This window comes from Pelophylax lessonae, assembly GCF_965119305.1.
Source record: "Pelophylax lessonae genome assembly, chromosome: 1".
NCBI classification, from domain to species: Eukaryota; Metazoa; Chordata; class Amphibia; order Anura; family Ranidae; genus Pelophylax; species Pelophylax lessonae.
This window is the reverse complement of record NC_138768.1, coordinates 330,477,891-330,504,873: the sequence shown is the minus strand read 5'-3', so window position 1 is coordinate 330,504,873 and position 26,983 is coordinate 330,477,891. Positions and strand designations below refer to the sequence as shown.

The 26,983-nt window shown below is 41.1% G+C and overlaps 1 protein-coding gene across 1 annotated transcript in view; it reads right to left on the bottom strand.

Moving 5' to 3' along the window:
• Positions 1-3,955, bottom strand: part of LOC309544377 (myosin-6) — a gene marked incomplete at its 5' end in the record, with an annotated part of 51,637 nt that extends 47,682 nt beyond the window's left edge. Inside the window, one exon of the mRNA XM_082243292.1 lies at positions 3,748-3,955. Coding sequence (XP_082099418.1) covers positions 3,748-3,955 — 208 coding nt within the window. The remainder of the gene's footprint in view (positions 1-3,747) is intronic.
• Between the last annotated feature and the right edge of the window lie 23,028 nt (positions 3,956-26,983).

Here is a 26,983-nt window from a genome sequence, read left to right as displayed (position 1 = left end):
TCCTGGTGTGCAGGCATTAAAATTTTTGTCCTCCGTCAAAACACGTCCGACTTTCGTCTCATTAGTACAGATTTCCATGGGGAAAAATCTTATGAGCAAGACTAGGCATTCTCAGAGATGAAAGAACACATAGAAAGCAAACCAACACATGACATCACTTCTGAAGTAGAATTCTGTCATGCGGGAAAATTTGTGTGCAGTCTAGAGCACATTCCAACCAACAGACACGCACTCTGGACAAAAGACAGAAGACCAGTCGGCGGAAATACGTTGCGTGTGTATGAGGCTTAAGAGTGTGTCTATGGGAATATTTGATCATTCTTCCAGAAGTGCATTTGTGAGGTTAGGCACTGATGTTGGATGAGAAGGCCTGGCTCGCAGTCTCCACTCTAATTTAATACAACCCGAAGGTGTTCTATTGGTTGAGGTGCAGGCCAGTCAAGTTCTTCCACGCCAAACTCACTCATCCAGGTCTTTATGGACCTTGCATTGGTCCAAATCATTTGGGATTATGGTGTGGGGTTGTTCCTTGGGGGTTGGGCCTGGCCCCTTAGCTATAGTGAAGGGGACTGTTAAGGCGTTCGCATACTAATACATTTTGGATAATTTCATGCTCCCAGTTTTGTGAGAACAGTTTGGGGATGGCCCCTACTTGTTCCAACATGACTGCGCACCAGTGCACATAGCAAGGTCCATAAAGACATGGATGAACGAGTTTGGGGTGGAGGAACTTGACTGTCCTGCACAGAGTCTTGACCTCAACCCGAAAGAGTATTAAACACATGAAAGAAGAGAGGTGAAAAAAGGCATGGAAAGCCAAGACACCAGCTGAAATCTATCAATAATTAGAAAGTAATCCTGCCCCTTGCCAGTGCAAATTCACTCACCATGTTTGGAGGTCAAATGGTACTGCACATCATTCCAAAAACACCATACCAAAAGTGAAGTTTGGAGGTGGGAACATCATGGTTTTGGGCTGTTTTTCAGCATACGGTAGTGGCAAACTTCATATCATTGAAGAAAGGCTGGATGGAAAAATGTACCAAGACATTCTTGATAAAAAATCTGCTGCCATCTACCTGGATGATGAAGATGAAACAAAGGTGGACATTTCAGCAAGACAATGATTCCAAACACAAAGCCAAGGTAACTCTCAAGTGGTTTCAAAGAAAGAAAATAATGCTGCTAGAATGGCCCAACCAATCACCTGACTTGAATCCAATAGAAAATCTATGGAAAGAACTAAAGATCAAAATTCATAGAAGAGGCCCATGGAACCTTCCAGATTTGAAGATTGTTTGTGTGGAAGAATGGGCAAAATCTCACCTGAGCAATGCATGCGATTAGTTTCTCCATACAGGAGGCATCTTGAAGCTGTCATTACCAACAAAGGATTTTGTACGAAGTAATAAATAGATTTCAATTAGTGTGTTCAATACTTTTTCCCTGTGTCATTCCATTTTATTACAGAACGTAACCTTTTGCTGACCGCTGGCTGTGTTTTTACTGCAGTAGTGTGGCTCAATTGCGCGAATCGACATACCTGTGCGTTATTTTATTCAATAGCCACTAGATGGCATGATCACGCCGCTGCAGGCACGATCACGCCATGATTGGCTAGTGGGTATGTCAACCAACATGTCTGGCAGACCCGAAATTCGCCAGCCACCCACAATCCTCCCTGGGAGAGGCAGAACAACGATCTGTCTATGTAAACAAGGCAGGTCGCCGTTCTGTCAGGGATGACCACAGTGATCTTGTGTTCCTGCTAAGCAGGAACACTGATCTCTGTGTTCATCCAGTGAGTCCATCCTCCACACAGTTAGAAAGCACCCACTAAGGACACACTTAACCCTTTGATCACCCCTGATGTTAACCTTTTCCCTGCCAGTGTCATTAGTGCAGTGACAGTGCATTTTTTTTAGCACTGATCACTGTAATAATGGCACTGGTCCCCAAAAAGTGTCAAAAGTGTCAGTTAGATGTCCAATTTGACTGCCGCTAACAATCACTGATCGCTGCCATTACTAGTAAAAATATAAAAAAAAATAAAAATGATATAAAAATTCTAAATTGTTTGTAGACTCTATAACTTTTGCGCCAACCAATCAATATACACTTATTGGAATTTTTTTTTACCAAAAATATGTAGCAGAATACATATTGGCCTAAATTGATGAAAAAAAAATAGATTTTTTTTTACAGTTTTTAATTGGATGTGTTTAAAAGCAGAAAGTAAAAAATATATATATATTTTCCAAAATTGTCACTATTTTTTTGTTTATAGCACAAAAATAAAAACCGCAGAGGTGATCAAATACCACTAAAAAAAGCTCTATTTGTGAGAAGAAAAGGACATAAACTTTGTTTGGGTGCAGCATTGCACGACCGTGCAATTGTTAGGTAAAGTAATGCAGTGCAGTATTGCAAAAAATGGCCTGGTCGTTAAGGGGATAAAACCTTCCGGTCCAGAAGCGGTTAATTTCTTAACTTGCATTGAGTTGCATGGGTTGTTATTGACATATGGTGAACATTTCATGTCAATGAAATATATATAATATTTACCTAGAAAAATAGTGGCTTGTTCAAAACTTATTTTACCTGCTGTAAATATATACAGTGCTCAGCATAAGCCCCCGTTCACACTGGGGCGACCTGTGAGGCGACCTGGTCGCCTCACAGGTCGCCGCAGGTCGCCTCCCATAGGGAAGCTGCGGACCCGTTCTGATAGGAGCGACACAAGTCGCTCCGACTCAGAAAAAGGGTCCGGAGCTTCTTTGGGGCGACCAGGAGGCGACCGCCATAGACTTCAATGTTACGAAGTCCGTGGCGGCCGCTCCGAGGTAGCGGCGCGCTGCTCGCACCGCGACCTCGGAGGTCGCGGTGCGAAGTAGCGTCGCCCCAGTGTGAATGGGGGCTTAATGAGTACACCCCTTTTGATAAGTAATACCTCAATAAACACAGGAACAATTTCCAAAAATTTGACAAAAGGTTTTATAGAACATTTGTTTAACTCATTACATGAAAGTCAGGTTAATAATATTACTTAGATTACAAAATCTTCAGTTTTACTCAAATTAGTTAGTGCAAAAATGAATACACCCTACAACAAAAACTACTCAATCTAGTATTTTGTATGACCTTCATGATTTGTAAGGACAGCACCAAGTCTTCTAATCATGGAATGAACAAGTTGGTGACATATTGCAACATCTATCTTTTTCCATTCTTCAAGGCCGACCTCTTCTAAAGAGGAAGTAATCCCTCCTCTGAAACTTTTACCTATAGGTAAGCCTATGATAACGCTTACCTATAGGTACTGTAAATATCTCCTAAACTTGTACCGTTTAGGAGATATTTACCTTACATGCAGCCAGTGACATCACTGGCGCATGCGCTCCGAAGGAACGGCCGCTGGTGCCGTTCCTTCAGAGCCCCCTGCCGTGACCGTCGGCTCCCAGATGGCCGGATGCCGCAATCCTGGAAGATGGGCGACTGGACATGTAGCCCGTCATAGAGGTAAGCGGGCGGCACGGCGGGGGCTCGTTCTAAGGTAAGTATTTCATAATGAGCTAGTATGCGATGCATACTAGCTCATTATGTGTTTCTCTTTCAGGTTGAAAAAAAAAACATTTTTGGGGGTTTACAACCTCTTTAAAGCCTGGATGTCAGATGCAGAGTGATGCTTAACTTGTCTCTTCAGATTTCCCCATAGGTGTTCGATTGGGTTCGGATCAGGAAACATACGTGGCCACTGAATCAATTTCACCCCGTTCTTCTTCAGAAATGCAACAGTGGCCTTAGATGTGTCCTTTGGATAATTGTCATGTTGGAAAAGTGCACAACGACCAAAGGCACAGAATGATGGTAGCATCCACTCTTTCAATATAGAGCAGTACATCTGTGAATTAATTATACCATTAATGAAATGCAACTCCCTGTAGGCAACTTGCATTTTTCTTTGTACTTCTCATCTTTGCGACGCCATACAGTTTTGAAGGCTAATACTTCTAAAAAGTATGGGAGTGGGGAGTGATCACACACAACGGTGGTGGAGATCTGTGGTGTCTTATATTCACTGGACTCACTATTTACTGAATTAATATTTATTGGACTCACCATTAATATTTTGGATTTTCACAGTATCACGAGGATAACAGTTATTGGACATTTGCATTCTTCTGTTTCTCTTTTTTACATTTTGGGTCTATTAATTTTGTTGTGTCGGTGGTTTATTGCGCTGCTGGTGTTGCAGAGATTGATGTGTGTTTTCTTCACTTAAGTTTTTTGTTAAAATGTAGCTTTGCTCCTAAGATTTTAATTGGGGTGCATACATTTCTGCAACATGGCCTTGAATGAATTTGTTAGGAAAAATACCTTTTTGTGTGTGCAAATTATCAAAATCTTGGTTGCAATGAATGGCCCGCATTTGTGGGAGTATTTTGTAGTATAGTGTCCCATAGAAAATGTTGATTCTGAAAGGAAAGTAAAGGTTTTCTGACAAATCTGTCCAGGTGTACTCATTTATGCTGAGCACTGTATATATATACTGTTCAAAAAATGTAAGGGAACATTTTGAAAACACATCAGATATCAATAGGGAAAAATATCATGCTGGATATCTATACTGATATGGACTGTGTAATGTGTTAGGAATGAAAGGATGCCACATCGTTTAATGGAAATGAAAACCATCAACCTACAGAGGGCTGAATTTAAAGACACCCCGAAAAATATTTTGAAAAAATTATGCAGCAGGCTAGTCCATTTTGCTGAAATTTCATTGCAGCAGCGCAAAATGGTACTCAGTATTTAGTATGGCCCCCAAGTGCTTGTATGCATGCCTGACAACGTCGGGGCATGCTCCTAATGAGACAACAGATGGTGTCCTGGGGGTATTTCCCCCCAGATCTGGACCAGGGCATCACTGAGCTCCTGAACAGACTGAGGTCCAACCTGGCGGCGTCGGATGGACCAAAACATAATGTCCCAGAGGTGTTCTATTGGATTTAGCTCAGGCAAGTGTGGGGGCCATTCAATGGTATAAATTCCTTCATCCTCCAGGAACTGGTCGCATACTCTCGCCACATGAGGCCAGGCACTGTCATGCACCAGGAGGAACCCAGGACTCACTGCACCATACCTAATGGCAGTCAGGGTGCCATTGTCTAGCCTGTAGAGGTCTGTGTGTCCCTCCATGGATATACCTCTCCAGACCATCATTGACCGACCACCAAACCAGTCAGGCTGAACGATGTTACAGGCAGCATTACATTCTTCACAGCTTCCCCTTCATGTCTGTCACATGTGCTCAGGGTGAACTTGCTCTTATCTGTGAAAAGCACAGGGTGCCAATGGCGGACCTGCTAATTCTGGTGTTCAATGGCAAAGCCAATCAAGCTCCATGGTGTCGGGCGGTGAGCACAGGGCCCACTAGAGGACGTTGGGCCCTCAGGCCACCGTATTGAAGTCTGTTTCTGATTGCTTGGTCAGAGACATTCACACCAGCAGCCTGCTGGAGGTCATTTTGTAGGGCTCTTGCAGTGCTCATCCTGTTCCCCCTTGCACAAGGGAGCAGATACAGGTGCTGCTGATGGGTTAAGGACCTTATACAGCCCTGTCCAGCTCTCCTAGAGTAACTGCCTGTCTCCCGAAATCTCCTCCATGCTCTAGAAACTGTGCTGGGAGACACAGCCAATCTTCTGGCAATGGCACATATTGATGTGCCATCCTGGAGGAGTTGAACTGCTTGTGCAACCCCTATAGCAGTGATGGCGAACCAGATGTTTTGGAACTACATTTCCCATATTGCTCAACTACACTGCAGAGTGTATGAGCGTCATGCGAAATGTAGTTCCAAAACATCCGCGGTGCCAAGGTTTGCCATCACTGCCCTATAGGGTCCACAAATTGCCTCATGCTACTAGTAGTGACATTGACCCTAGCAAAATGCAAAACTAGTGAAAAACAGAAAAGATGAGTAGGGTAAAAAAATGTCCGTGGCCTCCACCTGTAAAACCATTCCTGTTTTGGGGGTCATCTCATTGCTGTCCTTCTAGCGCACCTGTTGTTAATTTTAATAACCCCAAAATAGCTGAATCTGATTAACAACCCCCCTCTGCTATTTAACTGACCAGATCAATATCCCATGAGTTTAATTGACTTGATGCTATACTCTGATTAAAAAGAAGTGTTCCTTTAATTTTTTTGACCAGTGTATGTATATATATATATATATATATACATTTTTTTTTTCAAGGCAAGCCAATGATGATAATAAAAAAACGCATGATGGATTATATTGTAGTGAGTGTCATTCATTAACACAAGCTTACAAAGTGAGGCACATGTCATAAACACACACTCCTCATACACGGTGCTCGGCAGGATTAGCACTCCCCTGCCATTTAATTCTTTAGATCTCTTGCATGCCAGGGGGCCTATGTTTCCCCTTCACCATTCCATATGCAGCCACTAATCTGCCTCCCATGGGAGGACTAAATAATGTGCAAGGGGTCATATCACCCTCTACAACAAGGACTCAAGACCTCTACGGAGCCCAGAAGGGCATAGTAGGGGACGAAGGGAGAAGCTGGATTATTCATACAAAAAGGTAGGTATGGCAGATGACCCATTTGAAGTACAGACAAAGAGATGACGTGACTGATGAACAAGAAGCAGAAATCAGGGGGGTGTTTGAAGGTAATCTGACAGCACTAGAGATGCATTCGGTGTACCGCACTATTGTCTGTTGCTTTGGACAGAGCAGATGTTACTGGACAGAGGACAGCATAGGAGGCTGTTGACACTTCCAGCTGTGACTTACATAAAAGAAATTTTAAAAGGGACAATTCCTACAGATAAAAGAGCAAGGCATGAGTGGCAAAAGACAAGAAAAGAAGCGTTAACATTAAGCTGGCTGTATACCAGCAGATTGTTTCTCTAGCGAAGCATCTAAGTTGTGTATTGCAAGTATTGCAAAGTGAAATAGAAGCATGATGGCAGAAAAAAAGGCCAAGTGGTCCATTGAATCATTGAGTTTTTATTTTATTTATTTATTTTACTTTTTTTCGTCCCACTATAGATCTATTTTTGCCCCAAGCATGTCTGAATCCATTCACTGTTGACTGACTCGCTACCTCTGCTGGATGTCTATTCAAAGCATCAATTACTCTTTAGGTAAAATAACACTTTCAAATATTCATTTAAACTTTTCCTCCTGCTAGTTTGAGGTCATGTCCCGTGTTCTTGATTTTAGCTTCATATTACTGCCCTCCTGAACCTTATTTGCACTCGTAAAACGGTATTATACCCCAAAATCAAAAATATAACATATTGCAGCTTACCAACTATTAGATGTGGCAGCTGCCTTAATTTCTTGTTTTAGGCATTTCCCCCCTCTGATTTCACCTGATGATCTGGCCAGTAAACACACCTCCTGTATTAGTGCCGGTTCACACTAACGCGGCACGACTTCGGGGCCACCTGTGAAGTCCCGTGCACCACGACTTCGGCACGACTTGCACGGACTTCATATAATGAATGTCTATGCAAGTCGCCCCGAAGTAGTACAGGAACCTTTTTCTAAGTCGGAGCGACTTGTGTCGCTCCTATTAGAGCGGTTCCCCTAGTACACAATGGACCGTGACTTGTCAGGCTGACCAGTCGCCTGAAAAGTCGCGGTAGTGTGAATGGGGTCTTAGAGTGCCTCCATTCTAGATGAAGGAGCACAGGGGCCCCTTTGGGCAGCAGCATTGTCTGTATGGGGGGAGGGGAGTTTTAGATAGAATAGCAGATTTAAATACACTATAAATTCTTTAAATTCTTTAAATTCACTTTAAACAAAATCAAGTCAAACTCCAGCTAACAATTTATAAGCAGTTACAGCTTTTTCCTTTTGGGATAAAGGTTTTACATAAATAAAAGCTGTATATTGTACATACCCTGTCAGTAGTAAATGGTTTGTCTCAATCCTCTAACTGCTACAAGTACAAAACAAGTACAATCTGTTGATTGACAGCAGACTTACAGGCTAGATCACAAGGTGAAAATAAAGGAAATAAAGCCTAAAAAAAAAGAAAACTAATACAGCCATCACTTCTTAGCAATAGTAAGCTGCAATATAATAAATGTTTGCTTTTGGGTTTAAAAGTGCTTTAATGTATTTAAAGTTTTCAATCATGTCTCCTTTTTTCCTTTCTTTACTCAAGACTGTACAATTTAGGTTCCTGAAGCCTTTCTTGATATGTGTTATCCCCCACACCATCCACTTTTTTTGTTGCCAGCCTCTGGACTTGTCTTCTATCTTATCAGTAGCTTTTGTGAGGTCTCCATAACTACAGTTCTAGAGAAGTGCAACTTCCTTTGCAAATCAGCTCCTAAGCAACAAAATAATGTATTTTACACACAATAATCTACATTATGTATAAGAAAAGCCATCAAGCAAATATTAAATAGGAAAATAATCAGCATCCTTGGTAGTTCTGGAACTAATGAAGTCTTTATAAATGGCAACCAGTAGACTTTCTGACACCATCCTTTCTAAAATAAATGACACATTCCTATCTAGAATATAGATAAGATGTAATAATATTACCGGTATGTGAAATTGTATGACAATAAAATCTCTATTAATGATTTTAAAATACACACAAAAGTGATGAAGTGTCCTAAATCACAAAAAGTGCCCTTTGTAACAAATCCAAGTGAAAAAAAGATTGATGTTCAAAATTTCCAAGTGCAAAAATATTCTCAGGTGTCACCCGTGATGTCTTGCCTTCACCATATAGTTAAAATGCAAACTCACTAGAACTAATTGCTGTCTAACTTATAGGACAGCAATAATGCCTTCGGCTACTGGTGTGTTTCCTCTCTGGTTGTTGAACGGTCAGATATAATGGATCTCCCAATCGTTAAAGTGGGGTACACACTAGTAGAAAATCTGCCGAAAATTCCCTTCCGAGGTAAAAACGTATAATTTTTATCTAGTGTGTACACAACTTTCAGCAGCCGATGCCGACATTTTCAACGAAAGAAAACAGAGGAACAAACACCAAAGTTTTTATCGTCCGTCCCCAGACGACCAATTTTCGTTTAATATGTATGCAGTATGTCCGCGAAAAATGGGACACGAAAGACTGCGCATGATCTGAAGTTGCTGACGACCCGGAAGTCTAGGAACAAATGTCCCCAAAAAAAAAAAATCGGATGAGAAATTTTGTGAACATTATGCACTGTCAACTAAAAACGGTTATGGCCGCTGAGCATGAGAGAGAAAAATCGGAGGATATTTCGTCCGATTTTCGTCAGAAAAATCAGAGGATATTTCGTCCGATTTTCGTCAAGTGTATACGATCCATAAGATGAGGCCATCAGAGAACTCTCAACCAGCCAGGCAGGATAAATCGCAAGAAAAAAATGCTCACACCTGAGCGTATCGTTTTCACACATTTTTTGGGCTTTTTATCAGGCTTTTTTTTTGGCTTTTTTCTGGTGTTTTTTCTGGCTTTTTTCAGGCATTTTTTCAGGCGTTTTTTTCAGGTGTTTGGAGGCAGGCATTGACATCTAACAAAAACGCTTGTAATCTGCCAACAAAAGAAGCTCATGTACTTTTTTGAGCCTCAGGTGTTTTGCTTCAGGCCACAAAACGCTCATATGTGAACAGAGGCCATTGAAATTAATGGAATTTTGCTTGTTGGGCATTTTGAGACATCAGAGATGAGCGTTTTACGAGCTGAAAAATGCTCAGGTGTGAACAGGGCCTCATAGTGTAGCATTTATTGTACCAAAGGTAATAAACCAACAAATGTAAACAAAATAAAAAAATCCTTAAGGCCCCTTTCACACATGTGGACCATTAAGATCCGCCTGTCAGTTTCTCAGGCGGATCAGAACGGATGCCCCATGCATCTCTATGGGGCATCGGATGTCAGCGGAGACACGTCCGCTGACATCCGATCTGGTCCGTCAAATCTGGACCGATGGAAACCCTATTTTCCATCTGTCCAGCGGATCGGATGAGAATGGACAGGCGGTTCTCATCCGATTCCCCCATAGAGAACAGGGGGACCTGACACCTCCATCTTCACACACAGCGTGGAGACAGAGCTGCCATCCGCCTGATCGATCCGCCAATCCCCCGCTGAGAAAAACAGAGTCCGCCGACGGACTCCAAGTGTGGAAGGGGCCTAACTCACATCAACACATCCTCAGACTATATGCAGAGAACTGACGGTTTAACTTTAAGTAAAGGACCATAAAGTGCATAGGGAGCATGTAGTGAAAAAAACACTTACATTAGGTGCCACCACACTAAACTTAGAATGGCGGCTGGACCTCAGTCATATATCCAAGCTCAAAAAGCTTAATTCTGTATGCATTTATGCTGGCCATACACTAGACGAAAAATCCTTCGAAAGTCATTTGGTGCGTTTGTTTGTTTTTCGTCCAGTTAATGGGCACAAATAGAAAATTGGTTTTAACTTTTTAGAGCGGAAAAATGGAAGGAACAGTTTGGAAAATTCTGCTGAACGCACGATAAATTGAAAGGTTAATGTGTTTCTCGCCTGAACTGTTTGCACTAGGTATATGGGACAAAATGAACGAAAAACAGATTTATTCATGTTCATTGAACGATTTATCATTCGAAATTCGGTCATTACATGATGACACGATCGTCTGCTCTCACGGCCGATTTTTCATTTTTCAAAAATGAGTTTGAATGATTTTTTGGCTAGTGTATGGCCAGCTTAACAGCTCTGCAATATATTTTTTAATGTTGTTTGCATAAGTGTTGGTATATTTGCACTGATTGCACGCTGCTGTCATTTGGCTTTTTGAGCGCTGAGAACACATTATTTCTTCTGTAATAATATTATGACAAAAAGAATAGATGACTGCAAGTTTCGCCCGTTCTTGGGAAGGTTCCTGAGTGATGTGTCCTGCTATTTCTCTCAACACATGGGTTTGTGACAGTTTCTTGGTAATGTTTCAAATTTTTGCACAGGGTTACACATCGTCTCAATTCACACTCTCCCAATCAACACTGATTATTTTTAATCCCTATGTTGCTAGCATTAGTAAATAGATAGGAAAGTATATCATAATTACTTGTTTTAGGCTTTTTTCTTTTTACATTTCTTCATTTACTTCCTAGTTTCTTGCTTAGGCGAATGATGTCATATATCCCAGGAATCATCAGGAGGGTTTTTCTCAGCTGTGCACACCCTCCTGCGCGCATGCCTGAGCTAAGGCCAGATGGATTCCAGGAAGTAAATGCTGTATGAATAATTTGCCCTTACTCAAGATGGCCACCGCCAGAAATGCTAGGGGGTTGTTTCGCAACAAAATAAAGGATAGAGCACTTTTGATACTTTTCTATACTGTATGCTTTATTTGTATATTTGTATAGACTCAAACTTATTCAATAGAAATGATATTGTGGAAAAAAAACCCATAGATATATGGGTGTGAGTTTGCTTTTAATATTTAAGAAAAAAAAAATAGTGTTTTTGGTTTGTGGTGCTCAGATGCAGTGAAAATCTGCTTTAACACCAGCCTAATGCTTGCCATACACTATACGCAAAAATCATTCAAACTCATTTTCAAAAAATGAACACTCGGCCGTGAGAGCAAACGATCGTGCCATCCCATCATGTAATGACCGATAAATCGTTCAATGGACATAAATTAATCGTTTTTTTTGTTCCTTTTTTCACAAATACCTAGTGCAAACTGTTTAGACAAGAAACACATTAACCTTTTAATTTATCGTTTGTTCGGCAGAAAATTTCCAAACTTGTCCTTTATTTTTTTGGGCTCAAAAACATCACAACCGATTATCGATTCATGCCCATTAACCTCCTAGGCGGTAATCCCGAGCGTGACTCGGGGTTGATTTTTCATATCATGATCGGTAACCCCGAGTCACGCTCGGGGTGGATTGCAGAGAGCGCAGCGGTGTTCTCTTACCTTATCCTGGCGATCCAGCGATGATCTCTCATTGCTGAGATCGCCAGCTGAGAGTCCCGCCGCTCCTCCGCCCCTCCGTCGGTCTGATCACTTCCTAGTTCCGTTCCCTGCAGCAGCAATGCTGCATGGGAGCGGAACTAGGGAGGGAAATTCAAAAAAAAAAAAAAAAACGTTGCACAAAACACATTTTATATTTTATATATATATATATATATATATATATATATACATATGCATATATATATATATATATGCATATATGCATATATATATATATATATATATATGCATATATATATATATATATATGCATATATATATATATGCATATACATATATGCATATATATATATATATATATGCGCATATATATATATATATATTGGTATATATATATATATGCATATATATATATATATATATATATATATATATATATACACACACACACACACACATATATATATATAAAATTATATTATTGATTCAATTATAATTCATGCGTTATATATTATATATATATATATACACACATATATCTATATATAATATATAATGCATGAATTATAATCTAATCAATAATATAATTTTATTATATATATATTATATATTAAATAATAAAATAATATTATTGATTCGATTATAATTCACGTGTTTCAAATTTATCACATCTGGGATGTCTACTAGAGTCTTGTTTTGGTCAGGTTTAAGTCAGTAATTACTAAGAATTGTAGGCCTATAATACATAACGCCAAATTTCCATGAAAACAATTGTACCGCTTTTGGTATGTAATTCCTGACATAATCATACCGCCAGGGAGGTTAACTGGACGAAAAATGAAAAAACTGTCCAAATGACTGAATTTCCACCGATTTTTCGTATAGTGTATGGCCAGCATAAGGCATTTTATTTTTAGCCATGAATGTCAATTTTTTTTTTTTTTTTTTTAAGAACAGGTCTGCTGGTGTGTTAGCTTTGTGAAATGAGACTAGTTTTAAATTAGTAAATGGGAAAATACATAAATTACTTTTTTGCTATGTGAGATCTCTTATGTTGCATAGTGTGGCTCAAACTGTTGGTGCTATAAAAATCCTGTACAAAAATAGAAATATAATAATTTATTTCCTTTATTTTTACCTTTATTTTTATTTGAGTCAGATCCCAGAGATCAAACATATATTGTAGAGGTAGACATCTATATTCTTTTTCTAATTTAGACAAAGAAATTATGTAATGTAGCTGTAGATATATTTAGTTCAACATTTTTCTATAGTGGAGAGTGCCAAAATGTGCCAAACTATTAACAAAGATTGGCATACACCACCAGCTTCTGATTCTTCATCTTTATGGCAGAGAGGACATGACTTGTTCATAAATAGCTGTAGCTATGTATTACCTAAAGTATGGTCTAGAAACATGATGCCTCTGAGCACACAGCATAATGTATAGAGCACAAGTGTAATAGGATCACATGTATGCCCCCCCCCCCCCCCTCCTTTACATTACTATACTGATCAATGTGTTCATTACACTTTATTCTTTAAACCAGCACTCCTCCATAAACGCTGTCAGAACATCAACCTTTTCTAATTGTGCTTCATCCGCCTTTACCGAACACTTTGGTGTGCACATTTTGCATGACATTCAAGAGGTAGGTGGGTATGTCTGTTTTTTTTTTCATTCCATATAGCCTATGCTAATAGTATTATGCATCATTTGTCTTACTCAGTAAAAGAGCTGTACATCATGCTGACTCAGTAAAGAATTACAAGAAGTGACAGTGAACAAAGTGCGATAACCCATAGCAAGCAATATGACTACTAGAGACAGAAATCTAGTTCTTTGGGGTATTGCACTTTGTCAGTGGGTGAGACTAAAGTTGGGTACACATTATTAGAAAATCGGGCGTCCGATTTTCCTCGTTGTTTCACAGCAAATCGGAACCGATGAACGAAAATTCATACGAAAATTCTGAATCGTCTGTAGAAAGCTCTGTACACACTATACGAAAATCGTACGAAAATTCTTTGGATGAAAATGTTCGCCCGATTTTCTTATAGTGTGTATGAGCCTTTACTATAACTGGTGCACACCGAATTTGGTGCAGCTGTGCATAGTAACCAATTAGTTTCTAAGTTTTATTGTCAAAGCTCAATTGAACAAGCTGAAGTTAGAAGCTGATTGGTTACTATCCACAGGGTGCATGAGATTCTGGGTGCACCAGTTTTAGTAAACCCCCCTCCAGTGTTGCTGCTGGTTGTAGCAATTTTGCTGAATCACAAAGAGGTGCTTTATAGCAGTGTTAATTTTGGCAGCAAATTTCAATTTAGTTTTAGTCTTAGTCTTAGGACTAAAATGGCATTTTAGTTTTAGTCCCATTTTAGTCTTCTGCAAGTGTTTTAGCTTTAGTCGATTTAAGTCGACTAAAACGTCCTATATTTTAGTTGACTAAAACGTCCTATATTTTAGTCGACTAAAACACCCTATATTTTAGTCGACTAAAACGTCCTATATTTTAGTCGACTAAAACTCATTTTAGTCATCTATAATCTAATGGGTGTAGTTCAATTGTAATTTGTAATGCATTATTTAAGCATTTCTCTACAATTTCCAAACTCCTTATATACTACTGCTGGTCCTGGAGTAAAAATCTAATATGTTATTATTTATGGTATTAAGCTTTGAGCATGCACCAGTGTTAATTTTGGCAGCAAATTTCGATTTAGTTTTAGTTATAGTCTTTTGACTAAAATGCCATTTTAGTTTTAGTCGTATTTTAGTCTTAAGACTAAAATGGCATTTTAGTTTTAGTCGTATTTTAGTCATCTGAATTGTTTTAGTTTTAGTCGTATTTTAGTCGACTAAAATTGTGTTAATTTAGTCGACGAAATTAACACTGCTTTATAGCTTCTAAATCCAATGGTAAATTGCACTTTATTGTTTGATAATGACATTAAACATCACAAATATTTGAGATGCAATTTATATATGAGATGCAATCTATGACAGTAATGTGTGAAAATAGCTTTTAATATATTTACCTTTAATTTAAATAAAAATAATAATTTACTGTTGAATGACTTGCTACTTAAATGTGCTATATGTAATATATACTTATCTTAAATTAACATTTACTTTTTAATTCATTTTTATTTAAATTTGTTTTATGTATACTATATTTCTCTACCTTATATTACAGTAATGTTTTTACGTCCTTTTTATGTCATAGCAAAGCTTACAGATTGATTAGAGTTTGCATTGCATGTCATTTAGAATATGCATAAACAGGATGGCAGTGCCCAAAGGTAAGGCATTACTGGATTAGGGTTTATAATTTCATCTACACTCTCACCCACGTAAACCTTGTCAAAACCCCACGACAGGCTTTGCTTTGTTGCAAGGTGGACATAGCCTTGAGACCCCAGAGATGTCTCATAGCCTTTATATTCATATCAGCACAAAAATGATTATAGCAAAATCCTCGAAATCGTCCCTCTTGCAACTCGAACATTTTAAGAACAAATTTTCCTGGATTATGATCAATGAACGCATGTCAGCGATCTTGAATGATAAAATAAGGATGTTTGAGAGGGTTTGGGACCCATGGGTCAGGTACCTGACTGGAGATCCTGGCAAATTCAGGACCAACAGTCGTACAACAGTCGTGTCGTATAAGTGTGAACCTGGCCTCAGGCAAGGTTTATGGAAGTATGAGTGAATACCTGCTGAAAAAGGTACCCCTATCAGTACTCTCTGTGTTGATAGAAAATGGTGCAGGTTTCTTTCCTGGAACCCGGGGTTGCAAGAAAGAAACTTGCACTGTCTATGGGCTGCCTAAGCAAAGGGCAAAGTTCTAGTTACCAGTATTACCTGACCTCTCACTCTAGCTCAGTGGTTCTCAACTCCTGTCCTCAGGACCCACTAACAGGCCAGATTTTAGGTATTACCATGGGGAGATGTAGACTAGAATACTGCAATTCACTGAGCAGCAAATGATATCACCTGTGATGTATTTCAGTTATCTTGAAAACTTGGCCTGTTAGTGGGTCCTGAGGACAGGAGTTGAGAACCACCAGCTAAACTATCCTCTATTACTGACTTACCAACTTTGCTCTGCACTGTGGGGTTGATTTACTAAAACAGGAGAGTAACTAAAAAAAGGAGAGTTCAAAATCTGGTGCAGCTGTGCATAGTAGCCAACATAAACTGATTGGTTTCCATGCACAGCTGCACCAGATTTTGCACTCTTCAGTTTTAGTAAATCAGCCCCTCTGTTTCACTGTAGAGGGCTATCTTGGTAGAGACAGAGTTTTCTTGAAACAGTGTTTGGTGCCTCAAGCCAAAAGGGGGTGGGACTTTACGGACTTTTGGCTTGAGGCACCAAACACTGTTTCAAGAATTTACCTTGGGATGTTGGCTACACCTACTATAACAGGCTCTTTGGGATCACCACACAATTGAGACAGAGTTTTCTTTCTATATGTTATGCCCGCCATACTATGACAGTCCCACTATAAGTCACTATAAGTCACTTATCTCCACTATTACTAGTATTAAAAAAAAATAGAAATTCCAGCACATATACCATAGTTTGTGGACGCCAAAAATTTTGCGCAAACCAATCAATATACGCTTATTGGGATTTTTTTTTTTACCAAAAATATGTAGCAGAATATATATTAGCCTAAATTTATAATTTAGATTTTTTTTTTATTAGATATGTTTTTATAATAGAAAGTAAAAAATATTGTTTTTTTTTTCCAAATTCTCTGTCTTTTTTTTGTTTTTAGCACGAAAAATAAAAACCTAGTGGTGATTAAGAGTCGGTTCACACTTGGGCGACACGACTCTGTACTACTTCGGGGGCGACTTGTGCATTACCATGCACCACGACTTCGGAGCGACTTGCAGGGACTTCGCATAATGGAAGTCTATGCAAGTCGCTCTGAGGTCGCCCCGAAGTAGTACAGGACCCTTTTTCTAAGTTGGAGCGACTTGTGTCGCTCCTATTAGAATGGGTCATGTAGCGGTCAATGGACCGTGAGGGAGCGCGACTTGTCAGGCTGACAAGTTGCCTGACAAGTCGCGCTAGTGTGAACCGACTCTAAATACCACCAAAAGAAAATTCTATTTGTGTGAAAAAATTACATAAATGCAATTTGGGTACAATGTTGCATGACTGCGTAATTGTCAGTTAATATAATGCAGTGCCAAATAAGCAAAAAAATGGCCTGGTCATGAAGAGGGATACATCTTCCAGATGGCAAGTGGGTAAAGTTATTGTAAAGGTTGTGATTTTTTTTTTTAATAACAAACATGTTATACTTACCTTCACCGTGCAATGGTTTTGCACAGAGCAGCCCCAATCCTCTTCTTTTTGGGTCCCCGCTGGTGGTCCTGTCTCCTCCACCCACCAAGTGCCCCCCAATAGCAAGCCTCTTGTTATGGAGGCACTGCTCCCAAGTCACGCTCCTTTAAATGGACATTGTCCATTCACACACAGAGTGTGGCTTTGCCCCGCCCCCTGCTCCCTCCTCATTGGCTCATTAGCTGTGATTGACAGCAGAAGAAGCCAATGACTCTGGCTGCTGTGTGAGCCAATGAGGAAAGAGCGACCTGGGAGAGCTGCTGCTCTCATGCACATCGCTAGATCAAGATGGGGTTTAGGTAAGTATAAGGGGGCGCTGGGGGGAACGGCACCCAAAAGTTTTTTTTACTTTCATGCATAAAATGTATGAAAGTAGAAAACCTTCTGCCTTTGGAACCACTTTAATTGAACAAGCTCAGGTTAGCAGCTGATTAGCTACTAAACACAGCTGCGCTAGATTTTGCACTCTCCAGTTTTAGTAAATCAACCCCAGAATGCCAAGATACATTCACATACAGGAAAGTGCATTGCTATTTTCAAGAGAAATTTAAAGAAAAGGTAAGAATGTCCAGGGTACTGCTTAGGCACAATTAACATTTCTAAATGTCCTTTACAACATATCAAGTTTTCACTTTTTGAAGATCAGCTCCACTTTTAATATGGGAAAATACAACAATTTCCTGTGACAGATGGGAAAATTAAATTTCTTTCTATCTCTCTAGAGATATTACAGCGCTAGCTGACATAATCTTAGGTTTCTTGGTGTTGTTCATTCCAGCCTTTGCACTTATAAAAGTGTAAAATGATAAATCTGTCACAGATATAAGAGAGCAGAGTTCTGGGAGTATTTTTTTTTTTCAGTTGATTTGAACCAAATACAACATTGTACATATGTTTCCAAAAGTACAGCTAATTTTCAGTATGCGACATCACAGCACGATCACGGGGTCCTAATTTAACATGAGAAATCTGAGACAATGCTATATCACCATCTGCTGGTAAAAAGCATTGTATTGTTCTTTAAAGTGGTCATGAAGGGTGAGCCATAGTAGCAAAATCACATCTTCTTAGTCTGGTGTAAATTAAACCTGCCTGGAAATTTACCAATATGGCTTTATTATTTAATCAGTAAAAATGAAACATGTAAGGCTACATTCACATGTCAGCGTATTGATCGTGGGCGGAATCACAGCGATTCTGCCCACGATCCGGAAATCATTGCAAATTGCGGGACGCCTGTGCGTTGCCCGTGATTTGCAATAGCACCCCAAGCGCTGTGCGATGTTGCCGCGATTTCCACCTGCCGAATCACGGCAACATCGCGCAAAAAAAATCGCGGGACGCATGACGCCCAAAAAAACTCCATGGAGAACTGTGTTCTCCTCTTCCTAGCAGCCTGCCTGATAATGAGGGGATGGCTAGGATGAAACTTTGTCTTTCTTCTCCCACTTTTACTTTCACCATCCCTCTTCTTTCCCCTGACATATCTCGTGGTGTGTGTTAGTACCCATACACCCCCCTGACCCGCCAAAATGACCTTTTGGGTTTCACCATTTTTTTCATCCCTCTTGTTACATACAGGAACTCCCCTCCAAATGGAGATACGCATCTCTTGATCGGATTACTACTTTCCCTATTTAGGGATTCAACGTTGGATACTTGATCTTACTGTATGTATACATTCTGGTATATCCACCGACGCATATTATAGGCCTTGATACATATTGTGGGTTATACTAATATCTACCAATATTTCACTTCCAGACGCCCTGCAGTGCGGGCTGACTCTCCTGGGATCCTCGTGGGAGTCCCTTGTGGGTTGGGTGCATTCCCCTCGCTTCACATCTCTACTTATGATCTGCCATTAAACACCTAAATTGACACAAAACCCTCTTTAAGGCAAGATACAGACCTGGAGAAGCTGATAGTTGGCGACTCTTTCTGATAGCACGAGCCATAGGTCCTCTCCTGGCTTCGTTTTTATGTTTTGTGGCCTTCTTTTTCATGTCACATTTAAGATATGTCCTCAAGGTATGTACACACTTAGACAGAAACTTACTATGTGAAATTTGATAACCCCGTATGGGTGTAACAGACATTATGTATTAAATATGGATGTAAATGTCTCTATATGAAATATCATTATACTGTCCTTCTCCTAATGACTGCAATATGTTTTACATCTTTAGTCTGAGATCCTTTCCTGCTGGACCACTGAGAAAGGTTACCAACCGAAACGCGTCTGGTCCCCTCTTTCCAAGAAATCTCAGCCATTCTTATCTGTGATGTATCATTTGGCCACTTGTTTTTTAATCAATAAGTGTTTGTAACCAACGCATATAGTGATTTTCACATGTTTCCCATTAATGTAATATATACTATCTAATGTATTAATAAAATTTGATTAATCTACTCAAGCTCTGGTCTTTGCCATTCAAAGTCCCACCCCTAGGGGACCTTTTTGCTATAACCTGACGCCCAAAAAAGGTACAAGAGCTTCTTTGGGGCGTCATGCGTCCTGCGATTTTTTTTGCGCGATGGTACTGCGATTCGGCAGGCGGAAATCGCGCCAACATCGCGCAGTGCTTGGGTGCTATTGCAAATCACGGGCAACGCACAGGCGTCCCGCGATTTGCAATGATTTCTGGATCGCGGGCAGAATCGCGCTGATTCTGCCCACGATCTCTACGCTGACATGTGAACGGAGCCTAATCCATAGTTGTTTCTTAACAAGCAGTTCCAATCAATGAATAAAATCAATTGATGAACTGACCAATGTTACCAATCATCCCAATAACCATGGGAATGTCCTTGGATTTAAGCCAAATAAAGGAGGAATGTATATGGACATACTTTGGGGTGTCGTTTTGAGAAAAAAAAATGCATTTTATCCAGTGAAAGTTCAAGTACATTCGTTCTGTGCCTATAGGACAAAAAATAATGTTATTAGGCCATTTCCTGTGTTAGCTGAATGTTTTTTTTCTTGATTTTAAATTGAAAATTGAATGGTCTATGATAGTTTGTGCCATCTATTGGCCAAGTGTGCTATTTCCCATTTTAAATTTAAGAAAAGCAATCGAATAGCACAGAAAACAGCCTAATAACATTTATTTATTTTTGCCTCATTCACAATGAACAAATGTACATGCACCTTCACTGGGGCAATTGCAATGTGACATTTGTATATATACACACCCCTAGGTATATAGAATGGCATGTTACAGTGATTAAACACCTCTGTCTCCCTAATTCACTTTACCAGGATATCCTGTTTTGGTTTTTCTGGTATAAGTAATACTGGAATAGTGTTTAAAACTGCCAGTTATTTTCTGGTATTACTATGGAGCTCAGTGTCAGGAGCCCTTGAACATTTAGTATCTACATTATATGTTAAATGCAGTGTGTTGTAAAATATGAACTTTTCTTGTTGCAGCCTCTATAAAATTACAAGGTGACCTAAACTAATGACAATAAACAAATATATCTGACATTACATTTATCTCAAATTATAAAGAAACAAGGTTTAATATGCAGTATATACTAAAAGACACTTATGCAACGCGATTTTACGGCGCGATTTTGCCGCGACTTTGCCGCGATTTTGAAAGAAATGGCTATGGCTATATACCTCAATGCGACTTCAAAACGCACTGATATGAATGGGGCTCATTGAAAATAATGGAAAACGACTTGTGATGCGATTTTGCGGTCCAAAATCGCGGGACAAGTCGCACTAGTGCACTAGTGTGAAAGGGGCCTTAATATTGCATCGACACAGTGCTTACTACAAACTCTGGTTGTTTGCTGAACGGGCAAGCTAAATAGACTGTTCACCTGCCAAAGCAAACTTCATTAAATGTGACAGCTTTTCACTCACGCTGTACACCCCCCCCCCCCCTCATTGGTTACCAGGACCCTGACAACAGCATGTGGTCCTCAGGTTGCTTGATCCCTTTGATGTTATATCCCTTTATATAACATCAAATGGATCATCAGACCAGCCAACCAGAAATAACTCTGGTGTTAGTGACTGGCAGTAATGTGTACATGGAGAGGCTACCTGAACTATATATAGTATTGGAAACAGGTATAATATGTGGATTCTTACACCCTCATTGAAGACACATAGATGCATATATAGGTTGATTTTACACTATATTGTCAAAAGTATTGGGACACCTGCCTTTACACGCACATGAACTTTAATGGCATCCCAGTCTTAGTCCGTAGGGTTCAATATTGAGTTTGCCCACCCTTTGCAGCTATTACAGATTCAACTCTTGACCATTTTTCCAGAAGCACATTTGTGAGGTCAGGCACTGATGTTGGACAAAAGGGCCTGGATTGCAGTCTCTGCTCTAATTCATCCTAAAGGTGTACTGTCGGGTTGATGTCAGGACTCTGTGCAGGCCAGTCAAGTTCCTCTACCCCAAACTTGCTAATCCATGTCTTTATGGACCTTGCTTTGTGCCCTGGTGCGCAGTCATGTTGGAACAGGAAGGGGCAATCCCCAAACTGTTCCCACGAAGTTGAGAACATGAAATTTCCCAAAATGTTTTGGTATGCTGACGCCTTAAGAGTTCCCTTCACTGGAACCAAGGAGCCAAGCCCAACCCCTAAAAAACAACCCCACACCATAATCCCCCTCCACCAAATGATTTGGACCAGTGCACAAAGCCTGTGTCACAAAAGTCTCTGTGTACCAGCAGTAATGGGACAGTCTTTAGTTCTAACTATTCAATCTGCTAACGTTAGTGCCCAGTTATGCGGTTGGTGCACATGAAAATAGTCCAGTTCAAGATTGCAGGCAGCAATAAGGCTACTACATGGCTTCATGGTCATTTCCTAAATTGCTCAGTCTATCTAGCAGTAGATAGTAAATTCCCACAGCATCAGCTCACCAGTCCCAGTGATATTGCAGCTCACCATCCAGGCGCAAACAACGATTAGTCCACTATCTTCTCTGCTCCCAGGTGGCTCTAGCTGTCTGCAACCTGAACTAGGCACTCTAAATCCTGCTCAGGGCACCGATATGCAGCAGTGATGGTGCACACTGGACAGCAATGTGCACTCTCCAGTCTCCCTCATGGCAAGAGGAAGCTGGGTTCTGTACAGCTTGAGAAAGTGCAGTTCTTTACCCTCCTCCTGACAATCTCTCTCTGTGAAATGAAGTTCAAAAGCTCTTGATTACCGTAGAGTTTCTTTCTTCTGGGCTATAGTTCCCACAGTGCAATGCAACCTGATCCATTCTATTGAACTCTTCCTGCTCAGCAGCTCTCTCCTTCTTGCTGATATAGCTGTTAACCAGTTCAGCAGCTACAGAGAGAGGTTGCAGCCAGTGTTTCTCTCACTCTTAAAGAGGAAGTAAAGTCTTGACAAAAAAAATTCTTTATGTTTACCTGCAAAGTAAATGCATAATGTGCTAGTATGCAATGCACACATTATGTGACACTTACCTGCAAACAAAGCCTGTGTCGTCACCGCTGAAGGCCACATCCGTCTTCACCCATATTCCTTCCGGGTCTGCAGACTCCGGCTGTGCTATTGGCCAGAGCTGTGTGACGTCACTCCCGCACATGCATGCAGAAGCCACAGGTCATGGCACAGGGCTCTGAAGAAACGGCACAGGCGGCCGTTCCTTCAGAGTGCATGCACCGATGACATCATCGGCTGCATGCAATTTAAATATCTCCTAAATGGTGCAAGTTTAGGAGATATTTACAGTACCTATAGGTAAGTCTTATTATAGGCTTACCTACAGGTACAAACACCACAGGGGGGTTTACTTGTTGTTAGCCAAGCACCTGACTATTTTAATTGTTAGCCAAGCACCTGACTATTTTAATTGTTAGCCAAGCACCTGACTACATAAACTAACTTGAAGCCTGTAAAATCTTTAATTTGACATCCCTTTTAAAATGTCATGAAATATTGATCATGTGGTAAAAAATCATTAGCTTTAGACTTAAACTGGTTGTAATCCTCGGACAATGAAATATGAACAAAGCATATCCCTCTAGTGTGTACTTGTCTCATTCCATTTCTGTCTGTTGCCTAGTTCCTCTGCTATCTATATGAGTCACTTTTGACAGGTTTTCTGACAATAAGAGGTAAAAAGGTGACAGGGGAGAGAGCTCCAGTACATAGCCTGTGGATGACAGCCTCAGCCCTGTTCCTGTATCTTGTGTGAAGAGGTGTGCCCTGTGTCCCTTCCCTCCAATCAGCTCTCAGAGTGTAATTTCAGCTCACGCTTTTCAGAGTGTAATTTCAGCTCTCTGCCCCCTGATTTTTTGAAAGCTCAGAATTTTTTTTTAAATTCAAGACCTTGAACAGCTCTGGATAAGACAGCCCTGCAGATAAACAGGTCCAGCTTTTGTAGGACTATTTGTTCAATCTCTGTGTATCACCTGAGGCCAGCCTGAGTATACTGTCCCCACTGCATCTAATAGGGGAGCATGTTGGACAGTGGAGGAAACCTGTCCAGGGACACATTGGCTTTTGCGAGAGTCCCACTGGGAGGGCACTCTTGCAGTGCATCCTTGGATTGCTCATAAAAGCTGAGGGGACATGTGACGGGGCGTCTTTGGTGGGAGGAAGCTGATGACTGTCTCTCCTCCTGCTGTATGAGGGAAGTGGTCATAGGCAGTCTGCCTAGTGAACCAGGTGTGGAGCTGAGCTGCAGAGGATCCAGTGAAGCTGATAGTGGAGCTGCTGGCAGGGTCTTCCGGGAAAAACAGTGTCCGTGAGTACCAGGGGACTTGCCAAAGGGTGTGCCCAGGAAGGGGGACCACTCCAGTGAAGTCAGAGGATCAAGGGGTCAGTTAACACAGAGTGTCGGAGTAAAGGGGGTGCTGTGTAAAACCCTGAAGAATAGGGACAAAGCGGGTCCCAAGTAGGACCCTGAAGAATGAATCACAGTGCAGTACAGTTCATTTAATTCTTCTTCACTATGGTGGCAAGGTGTTCTCAAATTCTCAAATAAAACAACAAAAACCAAAACCTCTGGACTGTTTTCTGACTGAGCCGAACACTTAGAATATGTTATATTGTCAAATCGTTGCTATGGGTAACCCAGGGGAATCCGTAACCAGCAGCTCCCATGGGAGTAGTGCTACATGCATTACCATAGTAAGTTGTGAAAGAGACAAAATGTTTGTCATCTTCCTTTACTTAAAACCAAGCTCCGGACAAATAGTGAAATACACAGAATAAATATCCTTTTATCCAGTTCTCAGATTTACACAGTCCTGTCACACAGCAGAGCCTGGTGGATGACCCAATTTTACCACTTCCTGCAGAGCGGCGATCAGTGCTGCGGTGTGTCACTCTGACACACCGCATCTCCGATCTTGGTAAAGAGCCTACTGACGTAGGCTCTTTACCATGTGACCAGCTGTGTCCAATCACAGCTGGTCACATAGTAAATAGGAAGTTCCGTTGATCGGCTTTCCTCAGTTCGTGCCTGACAGGCACGAGTAGAGGACAGCCGATCTGCGGCTCTCCTGACAGAGGGGGTCTGCACTGGTAATCAGAGTATTGATTACCAGTGCAGACCCTTGGGGGGGGGTCCCACTAGAACCACCAGGGATGCCCACCCATGACCCCAGGGATCCACACCCATGACCCCAGGGATGCCCACCATGGCCACCAGGGATGGCAATCAGGGCTCAGGGAGCCCGCCAGTGCCCTCCTCATCAGTGCTGCCAGCCAGTGCCCTCCCCATCAGTGCTGCCCACCGGGGCCCATCATTGCCATCTATCAGTGCCGCCCACCAGTGCCCATTATTGCCCACCAGTGCCGGATATCAGTGCCCATCAGTGCCCCTCCATCAGTGCCGATCAGTGCCGCCTATCAGTGCCCATCATTGCCACCTATCAGTGCCCATCATTGCCCATCAGTGCCGCCTATCAGTGCCCATCAGTGCCACCTATCAGTGGCCATCAATGCCGTTTATCAGTGCCCATCAGTGCTGCCTATCAGTTCCCACCAATGCTGCATATAGTGCTACCTATCAGTGCCCATCAGTGCTGCATATCAGTGCCGCATGTTAGTGCCACCCCACCAGTGCCACCCCATCAGTGCCACCCCATCAGTGCCTCCTCATCAGTGCCTGTCACTGCGGCCTCATCAGTGCTCATTAGTGCAGGAAAAAATGTATCTGTTTACGAAAATTTATAACATAAGCAAACTTTTCAGTCTTTTTTTATTTGTTTAGCAAAAAAGAAAAAACCTTGCGGTGATCAAATACCACCAAACGAAAGCTCTATTTGTGGGGAAAAAATGACATAAATTTGGTTTAGGTACAGTGTTGCATGACCGTGCAATTTTCATTCAAAATGCAACAACGCTAAAAGCTATAAATTGTCCTGGGCTGGAAGGGGGAAAAGTGCCCGGTATTGGAGTGGTTAAAGTTAAAGAGACATGGGGGGGTTGATTTACTAAAGGAAAATCCACTGTGCACTACAAGTGCACTTAGAAGTGCAGTTACTGTAGATCTGAGGTGACAAAATGAGGGGAAGCTCTGCTGATTTCTATCATCCAATCATGTGCTAGCAAAAATGCTATTTTTTTAATTCCTTGCATGTCGCCCCCCCCCCCCCCCCCCAAATCTACAGTACTTGCAGTGCACTTGTAGTGTACAGTGGATTTGCCTTTAGTAAATAAACCCCATAGTCACCTTGCCCATGCAGGGAACACGGACAGTGTCCCTGCAAAGGGGCTTCCTGAACCACCTTATACTCTCAGACCTTGCGCTCCCTCCGTGCTGCTTCATCCTATGCAGTGGCGACTGAAACTGGCAGTGTCACCGATTTGGGGAAGCAGTGATATCATTACCTTGGTCTAGTGTTGGCACATCATCCCTTCAAACCAGGACACATAGGTTCTGTGGCTGGTTAAGGTGGTAATTAAACTCACTTAGTGCCTGATGTGTATTATATCAGCCACAGAACCTGTGTAATTAATATGTGTCCTGGTTTAAAGGGATGAGGTGGCAAACCTACCTTGGTCATGTTACAGGGTTAAGGCAAGCAATTGACTGCTAGGCCTGAGCACAGGGAAGTAGATCACATGTTTCTCCATAACCCGTGGTGTCCAGTATTGTGAGTGGAGGAAGTATATCAAGGTTGTGGGGTTGCCTTTTGCAAAAACACTGTCACTGCTCTGCATGAGTAAGATGACAGTGTCTCATTAACCATTTAAGGATCAGGCCTATTTCTGACACTTGTTGATTACAAATTAAAATCAGTATTTTCTGCTAGAAAATGACTTAAAACCCCAAAAAATTCTATATATTTTTTTTGCAGAGACCCTAGCGAATAAAATAGAGATTGTTGCAATACTTTATGTCACACCATATTTGCGCAGCGGTCTTACAAATACAATTTTTTGGAAAAAAATACACTTTTTTGACAAAAAAAAATAGGAAAACAGTTAAATGACTGGAGCTTAAAGTGGAGTTCCACCCATTTTTACAAGTTGAGATGTATGTACTGTAATCCCCTTTAAATATGCTTTTGGCAATGTAAACTATTTTTTTTTTAAGGAAATACCTTTTATCTTCTGTATTCATCTGCACTTCCGGGTCCTGCTGCTTTCGGCGATCACGTCACTCGGCGATTCGCAAGGGCTCCTGAGACATGTAT